General features: G+C 34.0%; 1 protein-coding gene across 2 annotated transcripts; it reads left to right on the top strand.

Annotated features, from left to right (window-relative positions):
* Positions 1 to 6645: 6645 nt before the first annotated feature.
* LOC139866616 (uncharacterized) lies at positions 6646 to 10083 on the top strand. 2 transcript variants are annotated; one of them, XM_071854903.1, is made up of 8 exons: positions 6646 to 6788; positions 6905 to 7015; positions 7109 to 7313; positions 7839 to 7897; positions 8154 to 8206; positions 8312 to 8534; positions 9071 to 9179; positions 9592 to 10083. In XM_071854903.1, exons 1-8 carry the CDS (start codon positions 6678 to 6680, stop codon positions 9849 to 9851), a joined length of 1131 nt encoding a protein of 376 aa, XP_071711004.1. In that variant the 5' UTR covers positions 6646 to 6677; the 3' UTR covers positions 9852 to 10083. The 2 variants fall into 2 exon arrangements, with proteins under 2 accessions (XP_071711004.1, XP_071711003.1); XM_071854902.1 differs by having other exon boundaries at positions 9589 to 10083.
* The last annotated feature ends 10440 nt before the right edge of the window (positions 10084 to 20523 follow it).

Below are 20523 nucleotides of genomic sequence, written 5' to 3'. Positions count from 1 at the left end.
GAAGTTAACAATATGGTTCTTGTACACGGCTAGCTCGTTTGGATTTGTTTATCAGTTTGCAGACATTTTTACGTTTCAAAGTGTGATGGTTCTTAACATGTTTGTGTTGGTTTGTAGCGTGTCTATGTTTTATATTTTAATGATTTTAGATGTTGTGAATGATGATGATAAGATTAGGAGTTCCCCTGAAGATGAAAATGGCGTGCATAAAAATCAAATGTTGGATGCTGGAAAATGTAGTTACCAAGATTTGGTTTTGGAGAAAGTTTAATTGCTTTGCGTTATTACATTACATTACATTTTATATCTATCAAGACATAAATATACAGTGCTCGTTAAGACTATGCGTGCACATGCCACTGCAACACTTGAACTTGAATCAAACTAAATTCGTCGAATAGGGTATACGATTAAACAACAATTTGGATTATTAATTACATAATACTGAGTAACATCTAATTAAAGGACTTTATAGTTTATATGTCCCAGGCTTTTGGGAATTTGGGATATATATATATATATATATATATATATATATATATATATATATATATATATATATATATATATATATATATATATATATATATATATATATATATACACACACTATTTTTTGAGCCCGTGTGTTGCACGGGTGTGTAAAAAACAGTGCAAAAAATGTAATTTGCAGTTCATATTTATATGTAAATAGTATTTTCATATTGATATGTAAATAGTATTTTCATATTGATATGTAAATAGCGATACTGAAAAAGTTACAAAAAGTATAACAATTATTTAAAAGTTCGTGGTGTTGACAAATTTTGAAAATTCTTTTGAGTATAATAGCCCGTGGTGTCGATAAAATTTTAAAAGTGATGTTAGTAACTTAGCGTCTACAATTTTTTTTTTCTCGCCTTAATATCTTTTTAATTATTCTTTTGAGTTTAAGAGCCCGTGGTGTTGGTTTTAGAGCATGCGCATTGGATGGTGGTAAAATATTTTACAAATATTATATACAATTAATTTTTGAATAAAAATGTAACCCGCATGTTTTATATTAGAAAATTTGTTGGTCATTTTAGCAAAATAAGGATACTCGGGGGAGTCGTAATGTATAATTAATATTTGCATGTTCATAAATATTTTAAGGATTTAAACTGTAAATTCAAATTATTTTCATATTTATCGTTAAAAAGAAATGCTCCGTTGGTATTGCATCGAAGCTCCGTATCGAATACCATTTATTGCGTTTAATTCGTAAAATTATTTCGAGTTGAACGGTAATGGCGGTGAAACGTAACTCGCGACAAACATAAAAATAAATTCGTTCAAGATTTTTGGTGGACTTTCCTTGTATATATAGAGCATAATTTATTTATATAAATATTTTATATATTTATTAATATATACATACATATATCTTTAATTCATTTACGGCGTATCTTTTGTGATATTATAATCAAATAATCCTATAGTCTCAATTCGTTTGGAGGTTTCTTCAGCAGGATGTAAAAATAAATTAAATACATATAATTGTTTAGTGGTGGGGTATTATTGAATCAAAATATTGACTTAATTAAGAAACTCACGGATTGATTATATATATAATTATATAGATATAATATATAGATACAAACATCCTAAAATAACTTTCAACCACAATTCACAAAAAAAATTTGATTTATATAGATGTATATATATATGTGTGTGTGTGTGTGTGTGTATATATATATATATATATATATATATATATATATATATATATATATATATATATATATATATGGGCAGGATCAATGGGGAAGTAACTAATCGGGGGGAAGCGGGGGAAGCAAAAAAAAAAAATTTCGTTTTTTTGGAATTTTTTTTTTCCGGCATCAAGATAACACGAAAATATGAACATTTAGAAGAGACACTTCGTGATGAATGTCATTATTTAGGCGGGAAAACGATCGACAAAAATAACATTCAAGATAATATTGTTCGTGAAGAATATGAACGTCTTTTTTTCATGTTTTGTGAAGTAAAATTTAGCCCGATTTAGAGTTTAGGGTTTAGGGTTTAGGGTTTGGTGTTTTGGGTTTATTCCATAAACTCAAAACACCAAACCCTAAACCCTAAACCCTAAACCCTAAACTCTAAACCGTTCGTGTTAAAAACTCAATCTAAATCCTAAATCTAAACCCTAAATCTAAATCCTAAATTTCTAAACTCTAATATCTAAACCCTATAAACTCTAATATCTAAACCCTAATATCTAAACCCCAATAGCTAAAACCTCAACATATGCTCGAAAAACACGATAATTGTTATATATTACTTCTTCGAGCGTTTTCCCGCCAAAATAAAAACATTTATCACAAAGTGTCTCTACTAAATGTTCATATTTTCATCTCATCTATAATGTTCGTGAACAAAGTTATTTCAAAAAACGAAAAAAAAAAGTTTTTGCTTCCCCCCGAATGGTTACTTCCCTCTTGATCCTACCCATATATATATATATATATATATATATATATATATATATATATATATATATATATATATATATATATATATATATATATATATATATATATAAAATACACAGAACGTGAGCATCGTCTTAATTAAACATGGTATCCCAACGCGTTCAAAATTAGCTGAACGTGAAGATAATTCTATTTTGTATCCTTTTTGCCTCGTCTCGCCCGAATGCCCGAATCATTTATTTACTGACTGTAAGTTCATTACTCGTCTCTACAGGGGATTCTTAGACTGGTGGGATTGCTCGAGTGCTCTTCCTAATGGCGTTTCAAATGTCATCATCACTAGCAATTATCAAATGGGGTCGCAGGTGCTAGATGAGCTAGCATTAGCCTCAAGGTATGTGCTATTGTGGTTAATTTGGTGTTAGACGAATACATTAGTTCATGAAAAATAGGAAAAGAATAGTGCAATACTCAACGAAGATGTATTAGCAAGCTTGAAGGTAATGTCTCATCTTTGGATTTCGGTCAGAAGTAAACGCACCAGCCTTACCCTCGAAGATTGGAAAGCCAATCCAAAAGGTGCAGCATCTGGATCATAGAATTAGTTTAGAGCTTGTTTTCTTTGTGGAGTTCTTTTCGGTGTTTCGTACTGTTTACATCTTTTGGTGTTTGTTATTGTTGTAATGTTGGTGTTTGTTAGTGTTGTATGGCGTCTTGTAATTTTTTAAGAGTTAATGATATTCACAGCTTTTCAGAAAGAAAAAAAATTAAGGCTGAATAATAATAGTATTTGAATTTGAATAGTGAGTTTTTAAACAGAAATAGCGAATAACATATGACGAGGTTCCCATCTTGATACTAAGAGGAAGGAGCCTTGAATTTCACCAAATTGTGTCTTTCGCACATTGCGTTGCGAAGACAGTGGGAGGGATGTTTTCCGCCAATGCCTTCAGATTGGGTCGGATTTCCTCCTTGGCAACAGCTGGAACGGGTTATGCAACTGCATGAGATGAACGCACGAGTGGTTAAGTCTCTCCGGATTTTGATTCTGTACTGCTGGTAAAAAAAAAGCAGAGAGTAATAACAGTTCTCATAGACAGTGAAAGTAATTATAGCATATCAATTTTTGTTAAGTATACTACATATTAAAATTTTGTATTGTATAAATAGGATTTCCTCCTTGGCAACAGTTGGAACGGGTTATGCAACTGTATGAGATGAATGCATGAGTGGTTAAGTCTCTCCGGATTCTGATTCTGTACTGCTGGTAAAAAAAAAGCAGAGAGTAATAACAGTTCTCATAGACAGTGAAAGTAATTATAGCAGATCAATTTTTGTTAAGTATACTACATATTAAAATTTTGTATTGTATAAATAGTCTATAAGCTCAGTGGATCTAATAAAAAAATTTAGTAGATTTAGTGTGAATTTGATAAAACTGAATGATTTAGCGCTGAATGGTTTAGAATCTGAATGATTCAATGCCTCTGAGTAAATTTTGTTCTGAATAAAAATAAGCTGTTTAATAATCATTTAGAATTAACGATATAAACTGAGTAAAATTACGTTATCAAAGTGTAACATGAATAAAATATTCAATATACTTGTTAGTTAAGTGTTAAGGATAGAATTTTAGGAGAAAATTACAGAAAATTTAGGCTCTTAGTAGTTAAGAGAGTGTTTCATCTCTGAATGGTTCAGCACTGAATTCTGAACCATTCAGCTCCATATGTCATTCAGAGGTCAGAAACAAACGCACTGAATGCTGAATGGTTCAGCATTAAGCACTGAACCATTCCATTAAGAGGCAAACAAACGCACTCTTAGTGTTTCGCTTAAGAGATCTGTCTTTAAAACAGAAAATAAATATAAGTATAAATTAAGAAAATGTTAAACATAACTCTTATAACAACTTTTATTAATACTAAAATTATATAAGAAAAGTATATATTAAATGAATATTTAAACTTTTTAATTAATTAAAGAAAATCTATAAACTTAAATATGATATTATTAAACGTAGCACTTATAGGCTTATAGCTACATTTAGCATTGTCTACTTTAATATTTAACATAAATATAATATAATATAATATATATAATTATTTATAATATACTAATTAATATATACAAAGTTAAAAGAAAATAAAAACGAGGATCTCTCCTGTTCAAGGTTGCAAAACTCACATAGACCGAATTTTGGAAGGGATAATTGGCAATTCAAAAATTTATCAGATTATTTTTTTTATAAATATAAATAATAAATTTCAAATTTATATTATAAAGTTAGAATAAAACAATAAACATAGACATAAATATAAATATAAACATAAATTTTACTACAATTGTTTAAAATCGTTTGCTTTAAAAACTTTAAAATTTAAATTTAAACTTATGTAAAAATATTGATTAATTATGATTTTTGACTAACTAATCGAAAAATTGATTAAACTGATTTTGTTAATCAATCGAATAATTACTTTAATCGAAAAATATGATTTTTGATTAATTAAGCGAAGTTGACAAATTATTATATTATACGTATATACTAAAACACACCCGTATTTTTTGTCGTTTCAGTTGTTTTGGATTGTCGTTTTGATCTTGCGTTCACACTGCAATCCGCCCCTCAACTTCAGCTCAATTTACAGAACGGTCCCTCAAGTTTACACTTTTCCAGGGGTATACAGTGTAATATATAATTTTATTAAAATAAAAGAAACTAATTTCACCCGAATTTCGGGCCCTATCTTCTCGCTCGGTGTGAGTTAAATTTTTCCGACACCACCGTTCAACTCGAAAAAAACTAAAGAACCCAACGGGACTAACTATACGCGAAACGGACGCTTATCAAAAAACGCTAAACACCTCGAGCTATCTTCAATACATATACATACACTTATAATAAACAACACAAACTACCTACATAATATCGATGGTGATGTTTCTATTTTTACACAAATTTCATGACGTTAAAAATGCATATGCCATTAGGTATACTAGGTACTAATGACGTGTATTCAAAAACACCCGTAACAAAGCGTTTTTATTTTCGTAAATACATAACGCTACGTCAACTATATGATCATGTAACCCGAAACGCACCGCTACACTTTTCTAGTTGATTAAACTGATTTTGAAATCTTGAAGGAGTAATAGTAACAGGGGATTAATATGGAGTAATCCCGATTTTTACAACGCTGCTCCAGACCCGTCTGAGTTACATCCCCAACCCAACCCAACTGATTCTTTCGCTTAATAATAATAAATAAAATAAAATTAGATATCAATATCAATACCGTTGTTCACATACCCTACTCCACCGTCTTTCAATTCAAGGGTTTAGTAGGTGAAAGAAATCACTCAATCCAAATGTTGCGGAAAATCATTGCACAAGCTTCGTCAGCACAACGACGTCGTTTCCCGTTCAATCAACAAGCCACTGTTGACTCTCTCCGTCGATGTTATTCTTCACCTCCTCAAGTTCCGGTCGTCGAAAATCTGGCGGAGTCTCAGTTGTCCGATGAATTCACTTCTCAACCGTCCGCCAGAATATCCATAGACCGGACCGGATTAAATAATCCTCCTGGTTCAACTTCTTTCTCTTATATATACATATACATATACATATATATACCTGTATTAATTGATACTTATCAATATTAATTGAGATGTGTAATGAGCTATGTGTGCTTGATGCAGATCATTCTCATGAACCGACTGCTGATTCCGAACTTGTTAAGCACCTGAAAAGCATAATTAAGGTCATAGTTGTTATTTTATCATTCTTCTTCTTTATCAATCAGGATCGGTTTAATTATTCAGTACTATTGGTTTTTATTGTTTGAGCTGATATTAAGAATGAAGCATCGAATGTGTTTATGTGTATTGGTAGGTTATATGTAGATAATGTTAATGTTAACTATTGTCTATGAGTAGAGTGGTACTCGTAGTCCCTATTGCTTAGAGTATGATTGTTTATCAAGATATGAACGTGAATACTCTAGTTTGTTTTTGGATAGAAGTTCAAACCACGTACCCTCCAATCATAACGCATTTGTTTATCAAGCCCTTTTACGATCTCAGGGAATATTAAACATTTTAGGATGTTGTTTGTCGGTTAATTTGCTTTTCTGGGTGGTTTTGGCAAATCTTTCATTTTGATAGTGAGTTTTTTATCTTTTTCAGTTTAGAGGTGGTCCAATATCGGTCGCTGAGTACATGGAGGAAGTGTTGATAAATCCCAAGGCTGGGTTTTATATCAATCGGGATGTTTTTGGTGCAGAAGGTGACTTCATAACTTCACCCGAAGTAAGCCAAATGTTTGGAGAGGTAATACTTAATGTGGAACTTTGGTTATTATTTTCCTAAAGTTTGTGATTGTTAGATTAGGGCTTACACACAAAAAGTATTCGGCTTTTAACCTATTGAGTCTGTTTTTGCTACAGATGGTTGGCGTTTGGGTGATGTGTTTATGGGAGCAAATGGGTCAACCCGATAGGATCAATCTAGTTGAGCTTGGGCCAGGAAGAGGAACACTCATGGCTGATCTTCTGCGAGTATAGTACTGTTATCCTTGTTATCTGTTTTACTTCTTTTTACTCATATATTTTGCTAATTCTACGTCAATAAAATGGCAATTGCCACTACAGGGTGCTTCAAAGTTTGAGAAATTCACCAAATCCTTAAACGTACATATGGTTGAAGTGAGTCCAGCACTAAAAAAGATTCAAAAGATAACGTTAAAATGCAATAACGAGGATAGTGCTGATACTAATCTTGATGAAAGTATTGCTACCACCTTGAATGGAACGCCTGTCTCATGGCACTCGACCTTAGATGAGGTTCCAACTGGCTGTAAGGATGCTACCACCTATACATTTCGTTGCATTTGTTTTCGCAAATCTCATGTTTTTTGTAGTGTCTTTAAGTATTTACAGAGCATTAATGACATTAATTCAGTCCTCAAATGTCATTTTTTAAATTATATCTAGCTAAATAATTGGAATATGCAGTAATACGCTTATTCTCACAATTTTGGAGTTTTTTCTGAGTTACAAAAACAACCAAATGCCGTTTTTTGTGCTATCTTATTTACAATTGGTTCTGCATTGTTAATTGTGCATTTTGTATATGTTCTGAATATGGTAAACATTTTTACCAACTAATTTGAAGACATGGAACTATCAATATTAGTGTTACTTTCAGCAATTGATCCTTGATTTTTGTGCCTGTCGTGCTTTATTCTTAAGAAATATGAATGGATATGTGTGGTTCTGAACTTTTACATGCAGATAGAAAGACAGATATATAATATTCAAGTCCTGAAAGGCTCAAGGGATAATTTCCTTCTCTGACTTCATATTTTTCTACTTCATACAGTGCCAACAATCATTATTGCCCATGAATTCTTCGATGCCTTGCCTGTTCATCAATTTCAGGTTTATTTACTTGCTTTGTTGATTTTCTCATTTACTACTGATTTAATCTGTTATGGTTTTTCTGTAAAACAAAGTTTGTTCCTTCCCAAGTGCTTTTCCATAAAAAAATTTCTTTTTTGGTTTCTTGAATAGTAAATAACAGAAAATTGTATGTAGTTATAACTTTTATATTCAGAAAAATAGTTTATTAACTACTAGCATATAGTTGGAAAGCTACTCTTTACGTTACTACTCATTGTTCTGTTGCTTCTTCTAGAAAGCTTCTCGTGGCTGGTGCGAAAAAATGATTGACGTAGCTGAAGATTCGAAGTACGTTTCAAAATGGACTTTTATCGTATCATTTAATGCCGTTGACAACGTTTTCATGAGCCTGTTGACATAAGTAATCGTTTCCCTTTACTATTGACTTTTCAGGTTCCGTGTTGTACTCTCTCCTCAACCTACACCAGCCACTCTTTATCTTCTAAAACGTTGCAAGTGGGCCAACACTGAAGATTTAACTAAACTCAAACATGTTGAGGTTTGCCCTAAAGCAATGGATTTAACACAAACTATTGCCAAGAGAATAAGTAGTGATGGTGGTGGAGCACTAATAATCGATTACGGTTTGGATGGAATAGTCTCTGACAGTCTTCAGGTATTTAATGAAGCTAATTGCTATTTTGGAAACACACCTGAAATGCTCTGTTTGCTCTCTGCAATTATACGGGGGTTAATGGGTCTAATGGGTACATTTTGACCTCCAGTCAAAACGAATTTGACCTCAGTTTCGTTGAACTACCAATTTTTTTGCGTCTCTTTTATTGAATTTCATTAAAGTTACTGTTTTAAACATGACTCCAATAACTAATACAAAAAAGAATTGATCTAGTAAATAGTAAGTTAGGAGGTTGTTAACATTTGAGTGTGTTTTGATCATCTTTTGAATCGTTTGACCCATATCCCAAATTGAGAAATTTTCGTATTAAAAGGTTTGATTTGCACCTCAATAACACTCTGTGATGTTTAGAATATTTACTTAATCCTTGCAAACCTTGAGGTTTCGTATTTTAATCCTTTTACTTCCTTATTTATTGATCATGCATAACAGATGATATTTTTTTATGTCTTTTTCTCTTTTACACGACTCGTTTCAGTCGTTAAGCTTATGGGTTTTTGTTATACTTGGTATAGGCAATTCGAAAACATAAGTTTGTTGATATGCTGGATGATCCTGGTTCTGCCGATTTAAGTGCTTACGTGGACTTTCCTGCAATTAGACACTCCGCTGAGGAAGTTTCAGGTCTATATTATTCCTTTTTTGTGCTCAACGTCCCAAAATATATGAAAATTTCTCCTATGAATTTTCTTTTTATAGTCAGATATTTAATATACCTCGCGAGTCTCAATAAAAAAAAATGGAAGAATTACCAATCCTCAAAAAGGTAATTTAAAGATAAAAAATTACCAATGTAAAAGGTAATCCGGACATTACATGCAACTTGGGGTACACCATTCATAGAGTTCACTCTTTTTAAAGGTTAATACATTGAAATTATTACATCATTCAAAATAATTATCAAACATGTTATTGTCATTCAAAACCATAATCAGAACCTTTGAATCATTCAGATTATGTTTTCTCAAACGCAACCTAAATTGGAAAATACCAAACATATAATGTGAAGTGACAACTTTGATACAATGTGCAGAAGACGTGTGTGTGTACGGGCCCATCACTCAGTCTCGGTTTCTGGGTAATCTTGGAATAAATTTTCGTGTAGAAGCACTGCTACAAAACTGCACAGAGGAGCAAGCGGAATCTCTAAGAACAGGGTACTGGCGGTTGGTTGGGGATGGTGAAGTCCCGTTTTGGGAAGGTCCGGATGAGCAGACGCCCATAGGTATGGGTAGTCGGTATCTGGCTATGGCTATTGTTAATAAGAAGCAAGGTCCTCCTGTTCCTTTTCAATAAAATCTGTCTGAAAATGCAATTTGGGGTTACAGGCGATTTAAAGCTTATGTTTTAAGAATGTTATGGTAGGTAATATATTGAAATTGTTGTAGTTTAACTTGTAGTGTTAACAGTTTATTTAATTTGTTTAGATAGTTGATATATAAAGTTAAGTTCCTAAACGAGGGAAATGGATCTGAAGTCATGTCATTGATCTGAGTTCATAATATCAGTTGCCGGCACATTTTATTTTACTTCTTCTACCGTGTGAATGTTTATCCCTTCTAGCATGTGAATGTACCATTTTATTTTATAGTACTGTATAATAAATATATAAGGTATGGTGTGGCCCCATTTCCCTGGGGCAAAAAGCAAACTAGCGAACTAATGAAATTTTCCTGTTTAAAAAAATTGTGAAATTATTAAAATACATCTGTTTATAAAACTGTCAAAGTTATTGTTCACGGGCATAATAGTCATTGAATATTGTGCACAATTAGTGTGGGAGGTACCAAGCGTCCAATTTTGGTTGCATTGTTTGTGTAGGGAATTTTGTTAGTTTGTACGTCTCTCATTACCTTTGTACTTATCGACTCCTCCATCGTTTTGATGATACGAGTCTCTTATTTACTTCCTCCGTCTCATCATGATCGTCCATTATTTTTTTTTTTTGCTGTTCCAAATTAATAGTTCACTTTCATAAATAGATAACAATAACATTTCATAAATAGATAACAATAACAAGGTAGATTTCCTTTATATCCTTAACTTTTGCATATATATAAAACAAAAAGATAGGCAATAACTAAGGGGGGATGATTCTCACACACTGTTTTTTGATCCTCACACACCAATTTACTTGAACTCCTCCCTAATAATAGGGTAAAAGGGTGTGTGAGGATCAAAAAACAGTGTATGAGAATCATTCCCCATAACTAAGGGGTAAAATTGTAAAGTAAAGAACAGTCACTTATTTTTAACTTGTATGTTTTTTTTCTGTGGACTATTAATATGAGACGGATGGAGTATTTAATTATGTTTTTTGCCAAAAATAAAAATTTAAAAAAGGTTTTGCTTCATAACCAAGCGTCCAAGGATCTACCTAAACAGCAAGTGTGCTGACATATTACAAACTTCAAGATATATTTGGATTTTATGCATTTGCTTATTAACTCAAGCTAGATAGAGAAATGCAGATTAGCTATAGAGCTTTTGATTCACTTATTGGATCTGCGCAGTCCTGGAAATATATGATACAAGTTAAAATCTGTCAATTGATTCTCGCCAACTTCTCAGGATTTTATCTAATCATAACTACAAAAAAATTGAAGTAGAGAGAGAGAATGAGAGAGAGAGAGGCTGTTCATGGCAACACGGGAGGCACGGCGGCGGCGTACGGCGGCAACAAGGTGTAGTGACCCGAACTTTTCCATGTTTATATATATTAATTGAGATTGATATTTACATGATTAAATGTTTCCAACATGTTAAGCAATCAAACTTGTTAAGACTTGATTAATTGAAATATGTTTCATATAGACAATTGACCACCCAAGTTGATCGGTGATTCACGAACGTTAAAACTTGTAAAAACTATATGATGACATATATATGGATATATATATATAGTTAACATGATACTATGATAAGAAAACATATCATAAAGTATATTAACAATGAACTACATATGTAAAAACAAGACTACTAACTTAATGATTTTTAAACGAGACATATATGTAACGATTATCGTTGTAAAGACATTTAATGTATATATATCATATTAAGAGATATTCATACATGATAATATCATGATAATATAATAATTTAAAATCTCATTTGATATTATAAACATTGGGTTAACAACATTTAACAAGATCGTTAACCTAAAGGTTTCAAAACAACACTTACATGTAACGACTAACGATGACTTAACGACTCAGTTAAAATGTATATACATGTAGTGTTTTAATATGTATTTATACACTTTTGAAAGACTTCAATACACTTATCAAAATACTTCTACTTAACAAAAATGCTTACAATTACATCCTCGTTCAGTTTCATCAACAATTCTACTCGTATGCACCCGTATTCGTACTCGTACAATACACAGCTTTTAGATGTATGTACTATTGGTATATACACTCCAATGATCAGCTCTTAGCAGCCCATGTGAGTCACCTAACACATGTGGGAACCATCATTTGGCAACTAGCATGAAATATCTCATAAAATTACAAAAATATGAGTAATCATTCATGACTTATTTACATGAAAACAAAATTACATATCCTTTATATCTAATCCATACACCAACGACCAAAAACACCTACAAACACTTTCATTCTTCAATTTTCTTCATCTAATTGATCTCTCTCAAGTTCTATCTTCAAGTTCTAAGTGTTCTTCATAAATTCCAAAAGTTCTAGTTTCATAAAATCAAGAATACTTTCAAGTTTGCTAGCTCACTTCCAATCTTGTAAGGTGATCATCCAACCTCAAGAAATCTTTGTTTCTTACAGTAGGTTATCATTCTAATACAAGGTAATAATCATATTCAAACTTTGGTTCAATTTCTATAACTATAACAATCTTATTTCAAGTGATGATCTTACTTGAACTTGTTTTCGTGTCATGATTCTGCTTCAAGAACTTCGAGCCATCCAAGGATCCATTGAAGCTAGATCCATTTTTCTCTTTTCCAGTAGGTTTATCCAAGGAAATTAAGGTAGTAATGATATTCATAACATCATTCGATTCATACATATAAAGCTATCTTATTCGAAGGTTTAAACTTGTAATCACTAGAACATAGTTTAGTTAATTCTAAACTTGTTCGCAAACAAAAGTTAATCCTTCTAACTTGACTTTTAAAATCAACTAAACACATGTTCTATATCTATATGATATGCTAACTTAATGATTTAAAACCTGGAAACACGAAAAACACCGTAAAACCGGATTTACGCCGTCGTAGTAACACCGCGGGCTGTTTTGGGTTAGTTAATTAAAAACTATGATAAACTTTGATTTAAAAGTTGTTATTCTGAGAAAATGATTTTTATTATGAACATGAAACTATATCCAAAAATTATGGTTAAACTCAAAGTGGAAGTATGTTTTCTAAAATGGTCATCTAGACGTCGTTCTTTCGACTGAAATGACTACCTTTACAAAAACGACTTGTAACTTATTTTTCCGACTATAAACCTATACTTTTTCTGTTTAGATTCATAAAATAGAGTTCAATATGAAACCATAGCAATTTGATTCACTCAAAACGGATTTAAAATGAAGAAGTTATGGGTAAAACAAGATTGGATAATTTTTTTCATTTTAGCTACGTGAAAATTGGTAACAAATCTATTCCAACCATAACTTAATCAACTTGTATTGTATATTATGTAATCTTGAGATACCATAGACACGTATACAATGTTTCGACCTATCATGTCGACACATCTATATATATTTCGGAACAACCATAGACACTCTATATGTGAATGTTGGAGTTAGCTATACAGGGTTGAGGTTGATTCCAAAATATATATAGTTTGAGTTGTGATCAATACTGAGATACGTATACACTGGGTCGTGGATTGATTCAAGATAATATTTATCGATTTATTTCTGTACATCTAACTGTGGACAACTAGTTATAGGTTACTAACGAGGACAGCTGACTTAATAAACTTAAAACATCAAAATATATTAAAAGTGTTGTAAATATATTTTGAACATACTTTAATATATATGTATATATTGTTATAGGTTCGTGAATCAACAGTGGCCAAGTCTTACTTCCCGACGAAGTAAAAATCTGTGAAAGTGAGTTATAGTCCCACTTTTAAAATCTAATATTTTTGGGATGAGAATACATGCAGGTTTTATAAATGATTTACAAAATAGACACAAGTATGTGAAACTACATTCTATGGTTGAATTATCGAAATCGAATATGCCCCTTTTTATTAAGTCTGGTAATCTAAGAATTAGGGAACAGACACCCTAATTGACGCGAATCCTAAAGATAGATCTATTGGGCCTAACAAACCCCATCCAAAGTACCGGATGCTTTAGTACTTCGAAATTTATATCATATCCGAAGGGTGTCCCGGAATGATGGGGATATTCTTATATATGCATCTTGTTATTGTCGGTTACCAGGTGTTCACCATATGAATGATTTTTATCTCTATGTATGGGATATGTATTGAAATATGAAATCTTGTGGTCTATTGTTACGATTTGATATATATAGGTTAAACCTATAACTCACCAACATTTTTGTTGACGTTTAAAGCATGTTTATTCTCAGGTGAATATTAAGAGCTTCCGCTGTTGCATACTAAAATAAGGACAAGATTTGGAGTCCATGTTTGTATGATATTGTGTAAAAACTGCATTCAAGAAACTGATTTCGATGTAACATATTTGTATTGTAAACCATTATGTAATGGTCGTGTGTAAACAGGATATTTTAGATTATCATTATTTGATAATCTACGTAAAGCTTTTTAAACCTTTATTTATGAAATAAAGGTTATGGTTTGTTTTAAAAATGAATGCAGTCTTTGAAAAACGTCTCATATAGAGGTCAAAACCTCGCAACGAAATCAATTAATATGGAACGTTTTTAATCAATAAGAACGGGACATTTCAGTTGGTATCCGAGCGTTGGTCTTAGAGAACCAGAAAATTTGCATTAGTGTGTCTTATCGAGTTTGTTAGGATGCATTAGTGAGTCTGGACTTCGACCGTGTTTTCTTTAAAAATGATTGCTTAACATTTTTGTTGGAAACTATATATTTTTAACATATGAATATTATGTGATATATTAATCTCTTAACGTGTTTGATATTATGTGATAGATGTCTACCTCTAGAACAAGTCCCATTGACTCACCTAATAATAATGAAGAGTCAAAAGTAAATTGGAATGATTTGTGGACTGATTCACACGTTCCCGAAGAGGAACCGGAAGAAGAGTCGGAACCGGAAGAAGAATCGGAACCGGAAGAAGAATCGGAACCGGATGAAGAAATAGAACCGGTGGGGGAAATAATAAAACGGTTAAGTAAAAGAAAATCCTCAACCAACCGACCAAAGTTAATTATGGTCAATGGTGTTTCCGCCAAGGAAGCAAAATATTGGGAGGATTACAAATTCTCTGATGAATCGGATTCCGACGAGAATTCCGATGATGTTATAGAAATTACCCCAACTGAATTTAAAAAGGCAAAAGAAAATAATAAGGGAAAGGGCATAAAAATAGAGAAATCTAATTCCAACCCCGATGAACTTTATATGTATCGTCAACCCCCGAAGTCCTTAAGTTGTAACAATGACCCGGGAACCTCTAAACCACCAGGTTTTTCTAAACCAATGTGGACAACGACGGCTCGTATTAGGGGAACATCATATATCCCTAGAAACTTGGCAAAACGAACCAAAACCGAAGAAGAAGAAACGAGCGAGTCGGAATAAGATAGTTGTATTCGTGTGGTGTAATATATGTAATATAGTGTTCTTATGCTTTATGATATATGTAAAAATTGCTTGTATTAATAAGTATTTTTTTTATGAATCTAACTCTTGTCTATTTTACAGTTTAAAAACACAAAATGGATAGACAACCCAATATTTTAAGAGACCTACCCGGAGACATGATTGATGAAATCTTGTCTAGAGTCGGTCAGAATTCTTCGGCATAACTATTTAAGGCGAGATCAGTTTGTAAGACATTCGAAGAACGTTCCAAGAATGTCTTGGTTTATAAGAGACTTTCGTTTGAAAGATGGGGGATATCACATTGGGAAACCCATAAGTTACGATGTGTTTACTTTGACGCATATATTGCGGGGAACCCAAATGCTATTTTACGCAACGGGTTAAGAAATTATTTTGACTCAATATATCCGAATATTGGACTTCGTGATTTAGAAAAAGCGGCTAACATGCAACATAAAGAAGCATGTTATGCTTACGGATTAGTAATGTTCGCTTCTCACCAAAGTGAGAACAAGAACATCGGGCTACAACTATTAAACAAAACGTTTCCACAAGTGACGGAGTCGGTAATTGGGGTAAGAAATGAGGTTTTTAGATTATTACGGGACTGTTGGACATTACGTAACCCTCGTCCCTTTGATGACGTTACAACACGCTGTCTTATCAACGGCCATAACGGTTATGTTGCACAAGACCAAGGATGGGAAGTAGTCCTAGTAAAACCAGAATGCGTGACTTGTTTCTGGACGTATGAATTACGCGTCTTTATTGCCTTTGCTGAACGACTTGTGTACTAGCTAGAATTGTCTTCACAACTATCTTGTATCAAAGTTATTGTGTGCTATATTTCATGCTTTATGTAAAATAAGCGGTATTGTAAGTTTGTAAAATATTGTATAAAAGTTGAACGCGAAATATTATTATAATCAGTTTTTCATATAGAATTGTAGTAGTTGAATTGTATATTAGCTACTAAGTATGAACTTAACGGGTAGGTACTACCCGAATTTAAACTTATAAAACGCTAATATGAAGAAAAAGCTTTTATAAATGAGTTCATATTATGCTACGAAATACTATTAACTACTCTTAATATTCTGTATGATTAACTTGTTCCATTTAACTATTTTGAAGGAAATGGCACCGACTACTCGACACACCGTGAATATGAATGAAGAGGAATTCCGTACTTTTCTAGCTTCAAACATAGCCGCAGTACAGGCTGCGCTACATACCAACAATAACCTTGGATCTAGCAGTACAGGAAATCGTGTAGGATGCACCTACAAAGAATTCACTGCCTGCAAACCTTTGGAATTTGATGGAACCGAAGGACCGATCGGATTGAAACGGTGGACCGAGAAGGTTGAATCGGTGTTTGCCATAAGTAAGTGTACTGAAGAGGACAAAGTGAAGTACGCTACGCATACCTTCACAGGTTCTGCGTTAACATGGTGGAATACCTATCTAGAGCAAGTGGGACAAGATGATGCGTACGCACTACCGTGGTCAGCATTCAAGCACTTGATGAACGAGAAGTACCGTCCCAGAACCGAGGTCAATAAGCTCAAGACAGAACTTAGAGGGTTACGAACCCAAGGATTTGATATTACCACGTACGAAAGACGATTCACAGAATTGTGCCTATTGTGTCCGGGAGCATTCGAAGATGAGGAAGAGAAGATCGACGCGTTTGTGAAAGGATTACCAGAAAGAATCCAAGAAGATATAAGTTCACACGAGCCCGCCTCCATACAACAGGCATGTAGAATGGCTCACAAACTAGTGAACCAGATTGAAGAAAGAATTAAAGAACAGACTGCTGAAGAGGCCAATGTGAAGCAAGTCAAAAGAAAGTGGGAGGAAAACGGTGATAAGAATCACCAATACAACAACAACAGCAATTACAACAATAATCGCAACAATTATCCCAACAATCGCAACATCAATCGCAACTACAACAAACGGCCCAACAACAACAACAACAACAACAGCAACTACAACAATCATCCCAACAATAATAATAACCGCAACAACAACAACAATCAGAAGCAGCTATGCCAAAGGTGTGAAAAGAATCACTCGGGGTTCTGCACCAAATTTTGCAACAAGTGTAAAAGAAATGGTCATAGCGCGGCGAAGTGTGAGGTCTACGGACCAGGGGTTAATAGAACGAAAGGAACAAATGGTGTCGGAACGAGTAATGGCGGAGCAAGTAGTGTCGGAGCAAGTTATGCCAATGTAGTTTGTTATAAATGTGGAAAACCAGGCCACATTATTAGAAATTGCCCGAACCAGGAGAACACGAATGGACAAGGCCGTGGAAGAGTTTTCAATATTAATGCGGTAGAGGCACAGGAAGACCCGGAGCTTGTTACGGGTACGTTTCTTATTGACAATAAATCTGCTTACGTTTTATTTGATTCGGGTGCGGATAGAAGCTATATGAGTAGAGATTTTTGTGCTAAATTAAGTTGTCCATTGACGCCTTTGGATAGTAAATTTTTACTCGAATTAGCAAATGGTAAATTAATTTCAGCAGATAATATATGTCGGAATCGAGAAATTAAACTGGTTAGCGAAACATTTAAGATTGATTTGATACCAGTAGAGTTAGGGAGTTTTGATGTGATAATCGGTATGGACTGGTTGAAAGAAGTGAAAGCGGAGATCGTTTGTTACAAAAATGCAATTCGCATTATACGAGAAAAAGGAAAACCCTTAATGGTGTACGGAGAAAAGGGCAACACGAAGCTACATCTTATTAGTAATTTGAAGGCACAAAAACTAATAAGAAAAGGTTGCTATGCTGTTCTAGCACACGTCGAGAAAGTACAAACTGAAGAAAAGAGCATCAATGATGTTCCCATTGCAAAAGAATTTCCCGATGTATTTCCGAAAGAATTACCGGGATTACCCCCACATCGATCCGTTGAATTTCAAATAGATCTTGTACCAGGAGCTGCACCAATAGCTCGTGCTCCTTACAGACTCGCACCCAGCGAGATGAAAGAACTGCAAAGCCAATTACAAGAACTTTTAGAGCGTGGTTTCATTCGACCAAGCACATCACCGTGGGGAGCTCCTGTTTTGTTTGTCAAGAAGAAAGATGGTACATTCAGGTTGTGTATCGACTACCGAGAGTTGAACAAACTTACCATCAAGAACCGCTACCCACTACCGAGAATCGACGACTTATTTGATCAACTACAAGGCTCGTCTGTTTATTCAAAGATTGACTTACGTTCCGGGTATCATCAAATGCGGGTGAAAGAAGATGATATTCCAAAGACTGCTTTCAGAACACGTTACGGTCATTACGAGTTTATGGTCATGCCGTTTGGTTTAACTAATGCACCAGCTGTGTTCATGGACCTTATGAACCGAGTGTGTGGACCATACCTTGACAAGTTTGTCATTGTTTTCATTGATGACATACTTATTTACTCAAAGAATGACCAAGAACACGGTGAACATTTGAGAAAGGTGTTAGAAGTATTGAGGAAGGAAGAATTGTACGCTAAGTTTTCAAAGTGTGCATTTTGGTTGGAAGAAGTTCAATTCCTCGGTCACATAGTGAACAAAGAAGGTATTAAGGTGGATCCGGCAAAGATAGAAACTGTTGAAAAGTGGGAAACCCCGAAAACTCCGAAACACATACGCCAGTTTTTAGGACTAGCTGGTTACTACAGAAGGTTCATCCAAGACTTTTCCAGAATAGCAAAACCCTTGACTGCATTAACGCATAAAGGGAAGAAATTTGAATGGAATGATGAACAAGAGAAAGCGTTTCAGTTATTAAAGAAAAAGCTAACTACGGCACCTATATTGTCAATGCCTGAAGGGAATGATGATTTTGTGATTTATTGTGATGCATCAAAGCAAGGTCTCGGTTGTGTATTAATGCAACGAACGAAGGTGATTGCTTATGCGTCTAGACAATTGAAGATTCACGAACAAAATTATACGACGCATGATTTGGAATTAGGCGCTGTTGTTTTTGCATTAAAGACTTGGAGGCACTACTTATATGGGGTCAAAAGTATTATATATACCGACCACAAAAGTCTTCAACACATATTTAATCAGAAACAACTGAATATGAGGCAGCGTAGGTGGATTGAATTATTGAATGATTACGACTTTGAGATTCGTTACCACCCGGGGAAGGCAAATGTGGTAGCCGATGCCTTGAGCAGGAAGGACAGAGAACCCATTCGAGTAAAATCTATGAATATAATGATTCATAATAACATTACTACTCAAATAAAGGAGGCGCAACAAGGAGTTTTAAAAGAGGGAAATTTAAAGGATGAAATACCCAAAGGATCGGAGAAGCATCTTAATATTTGGGAAGACGGAACCCGATATAGGGCTGAAAGGATTTGGGTACCAAAATTTGGAGATATGAGAGAAATGGTACTTAGAGAAGCTCATAAAACCAGATACTCAATACATCCTGGAACGGGGAAGATGTACAAGGATCTCAAGAAACATTTTTGGTGGCCGGGTATGAAAGCCGATGTTGCTAAATACGTAGGAGAATGTTTGACGTGTTCTAAGGTCAAAGCTGAGCATCAGAAACCATCAGGTCTACTTCAACAACCCGAAATCCCGGAATGGAAATGGGAAAACATTACCATGGATTTCATCACTAAATTGCCAAGGACTGCAAGTGGTTTTGATACTATTTGGGTAATAGTTGATCGTCTCACCAAATCAGCACACTTCCTACCAATAAGAGAAGATGACAAGATGGAGAAGTTAGCACGACTGTATTTGAAGGAAGTCGTCTCCAGACATGGAATACCAATCTCTATTATCTCTGATAGGGATGGCAGATTTATTTCAAGATTCTGGCAGACATTACAGCAAGCATTAGGAACTCGTCTAGACATGAGTACTGCCTATCATCCACAAACTGATGGGCAGAGCGAAAGGACGATACAAACGCTTGAAGACATGCTACGAGCATGTGTTATTGATTTCGGAAACAGTTGGGATCGACATCTACCGTTAGCAGAATTTTCCTACAACAACAGCTACCATTCAAGCATTGAGATGGCGCCGTTTGAAGCACTTTATGGTAGAAAGTGCAGGTCTCCGATTTGTTGGAGTGAAGTGGGGGATAGACAGATTACGGGTCCGGAGATTATACAAGAAACTATCGAGAAGATCATCCA

This window comes from Rutidosis leptorrhynchoides, chromosome 9 (assembly GCF_046630445.1).
Source record: "Rutidosis leptorrhynchoides isolate AG116_Rl617_1_P2 chromosome 9, CSIRO_AGI_Rlap_v1, whole genome shotgun sequence".
In the NCBI taxonomy this organism is placed as follows: Eukaryota; Viridiplantae; Streptophyta; class Magnoliopsida; order Asterales; family Asteraceae; genus Rutidosis; species Rutidosis leptorrhynchoides.
This window is presented reverse-complemented; position numbering and strand designations above follow the sequence as displayed.